This window comes from Pygoscelis adeliae, unplaced genomic scaffold (genome assembly GCF_000699105.1).
Source record: "Pygoscelis adeliae isolate BGI_AS28 unplaced genomic scaffold, ASM69910v1 Scaffold268, whole genome shotgun sequence".
NCBI classification, from domain to species: domain Eukaryota; kingdom Metazoa; phylum Chordata; class Aves; order Sphenisciformes; family Spheniscidae; genus Pygoscelis; species Pygoscelis adeliae.
Window position 1 is genome coordinate 1407796 of NW_008825262.1, and position 2143 is coordinate 1409938.

A 2143-nucleotide genomic window follows, 5' to 3' on the forward strand; every position below is an offset into this window, starting at 1 on the left:
AGGGCTCAGCCACGCCACAGCAGCACGGCACACAGGGCGCCTGTGCGAGGGGGACTAATACTTCTCTGCATTCCTGGGGCAGAGGGCAGTGCCTGAGACTCACCGAGCAGCTGGATGTGCTTCTCGCTGACACCCAGCGCGTTGGAGACCCTGCACATGGCTCCCGCCCGCAGCAGGTCGTGGCTCACGCGCACCGTCAGGTTGCTGGCGATGTGCTGATTTTCAACGTACTCATGAGCCTGCGAGGTGGGAAGGCAGCGAAGGATTCAGTGCCCGAGGCAATGCGCAGCCCCTCTGAGAGACCACGGCCTGGACCCAGCACCCTCCCCAGCTCTCACCGTCCCGTTGACATTCCAGTGGACAGAGGGCCTGGGGAAAGCGATGGCCTTGCAGGTCAGGTTCACCACCTCGTCCTGCCGCACGTACAGCGGAGAGCTGATGGCGACGATCCGCGGCTTCCCTGTGGGGAGGGCACATCAAGCACCCGTGGCTCTCGGGGGGGGAACAGGGCTGATGCTGGGCGGGATGGGGCTCACTCTGGCACGGCAACATGCCTGCACACATGCCGGTTCTTACCCTGAACAGCCACGGCCACCTGCTTGCTCTGCTCCAGCCCCGGCACGCTCGGTGCAATCACCTTGCAGCTGAAGTTGCTGGAGGTTTCGAAGGTGAGGTTGCTCAGAAAAAGCTGGTTCCCTTCTGCGACCTTCTTGCCCTGTTGGGAAGGGATGCCCCCCAGCAATGAGCCCCGAGCACCAGGCCCTTCTGCACCCAGCTCCCCAGGCTCTGCAGCTCTCCCAAAGGGGCTCAGCCCTCCCTCCTACACACAGCAAGCGAGCCTGCAAGCACAGGAACTCTCTGCAGTACTGGCCAGGAGGTGAAGAGGTAGAGATGGATGACACAGGTCCATAGCAAGCGGGAATCCTACTCCTGGCCTCTCTCAGGAGAGATGGAGCAAGCTCCTGGCTCTGCCCAGCTTACTGCAAAGCCCAGGCTTGCCCAGTCTGAGCGTGACAATACCTGAATGCCTGCTCACCTTCTCATCCCTCCACTGGTAGTCCAGGGCCACAGGGCTGTGGGCATTGCAGCTCAGCCTCACGTTGTCCCCTTCCTGAAGGGGTGAGGATGGCTCCATCTTCACATGGACCCCTTCAATGTCTAGGAGAGGGATTGAGACCAGGGCAGGGTGAGCAGGAGGGACAGGGCACCCACCACGAGGTGTGCAGGGTCCCATCCCCTGCCTTACAGTTCACAACAAGCTCCACATCCTTCTCCAGCTGTCTCATATCATCCAAGTCCAGGGTCTGGCATCTGTACAGGCCGCTGCTGCTCTTGTTCACATCGTGCAGGTTCAGCACCCCGCTGTTGGTGTCTGCCAGTGACGTCAGGTCCTGCCAGCTGTCCTCCAGCTGCAGGCAGTGGGGAAAAAGCAGAGCCCTTAGCCCCACACAGGCACCCTCCATCCCAGCCGCTGCATCCCACTCCCCAGGGCCCTCCAGGCAGGGGACAAGGAGCAGCCAGGACACGAGATGTCTGCCAAGGGAGAGGTGCCCAGGTCCCCTCTGGCCTCACCTCTCTTTTATAGAAGCTGAAGACGGGTGCTGGGTTCCCGTCGGCCTCACAGACCAGCTTCACGTCATCCCCTTCCTTCACCAGTGCCGAGGACGGCATGACCTGCAGCTTCACGTGCTGCGCAGGGTCTGGGGGAGGAGGGAGCGTCCGTGTGGTGCCCCACCACGCAGCACCGGGCAGCGGGCACGGCCCTCAGCCCCTGACTCACAGAAGACGGTGACGTTGACTTGCCGCGACTCCACAGCACGCTTCTGTCCCCGCAGCCAGTAGTGCACGGTGCAGTGGTAGCGGGAGTTGCGGTCCTCCCGGGTGACGTGGGCGAAGAGGGTGCTGCTCACCGTGTACAGCCCACTCGACTCGCGGGTCAGCGTGGCCGGGATCTTCACCACTGCAGGGGACACAGCTGCTGTTCCCAGCCCATGGCGAGGCCGTGGGAGGCAAGGAGGGCTCCCTTGGGAGCACAGGGCCCTTTGGGGTGCCCCCGGCCTGCCAGTCCCCAGCTGAGTAGGGGGGACTGATAGCACGAGCGCCCTGGCCACTCTCTCTCGAGCAGGCAGGTGTACTTCACCCA

The 2143-nt window shown here is 63.0% G+C and overlaps 1 protein-coding gene across 1 annotated transcript in view; it reads right to left on the reverse strand.

Moving 5' to 3' along the window:
* Positions 1-2143, reverse strand: part of MCAM (melanoma cell adhesion molecule) — a 15925-nt gene that overhangs the window by 3673 nt on the left and 10109 nt on the right. Inside the window, 7 exon segments of the mRNA XM_009329576.1 lie at positions 104-239; positions 339-460; positions 577-715; positions 1037-1158; positions 1247-1409; positions 1573-1700; positions 1781-2072. Coding sequence (XP_009327851.1) covers positions 104-239; positions 339-460; positions 577-715; positions 1037-1158; positions 1247-1409; positions 1573-1700; positions 1781-2072 — 1102 coding nt within the window.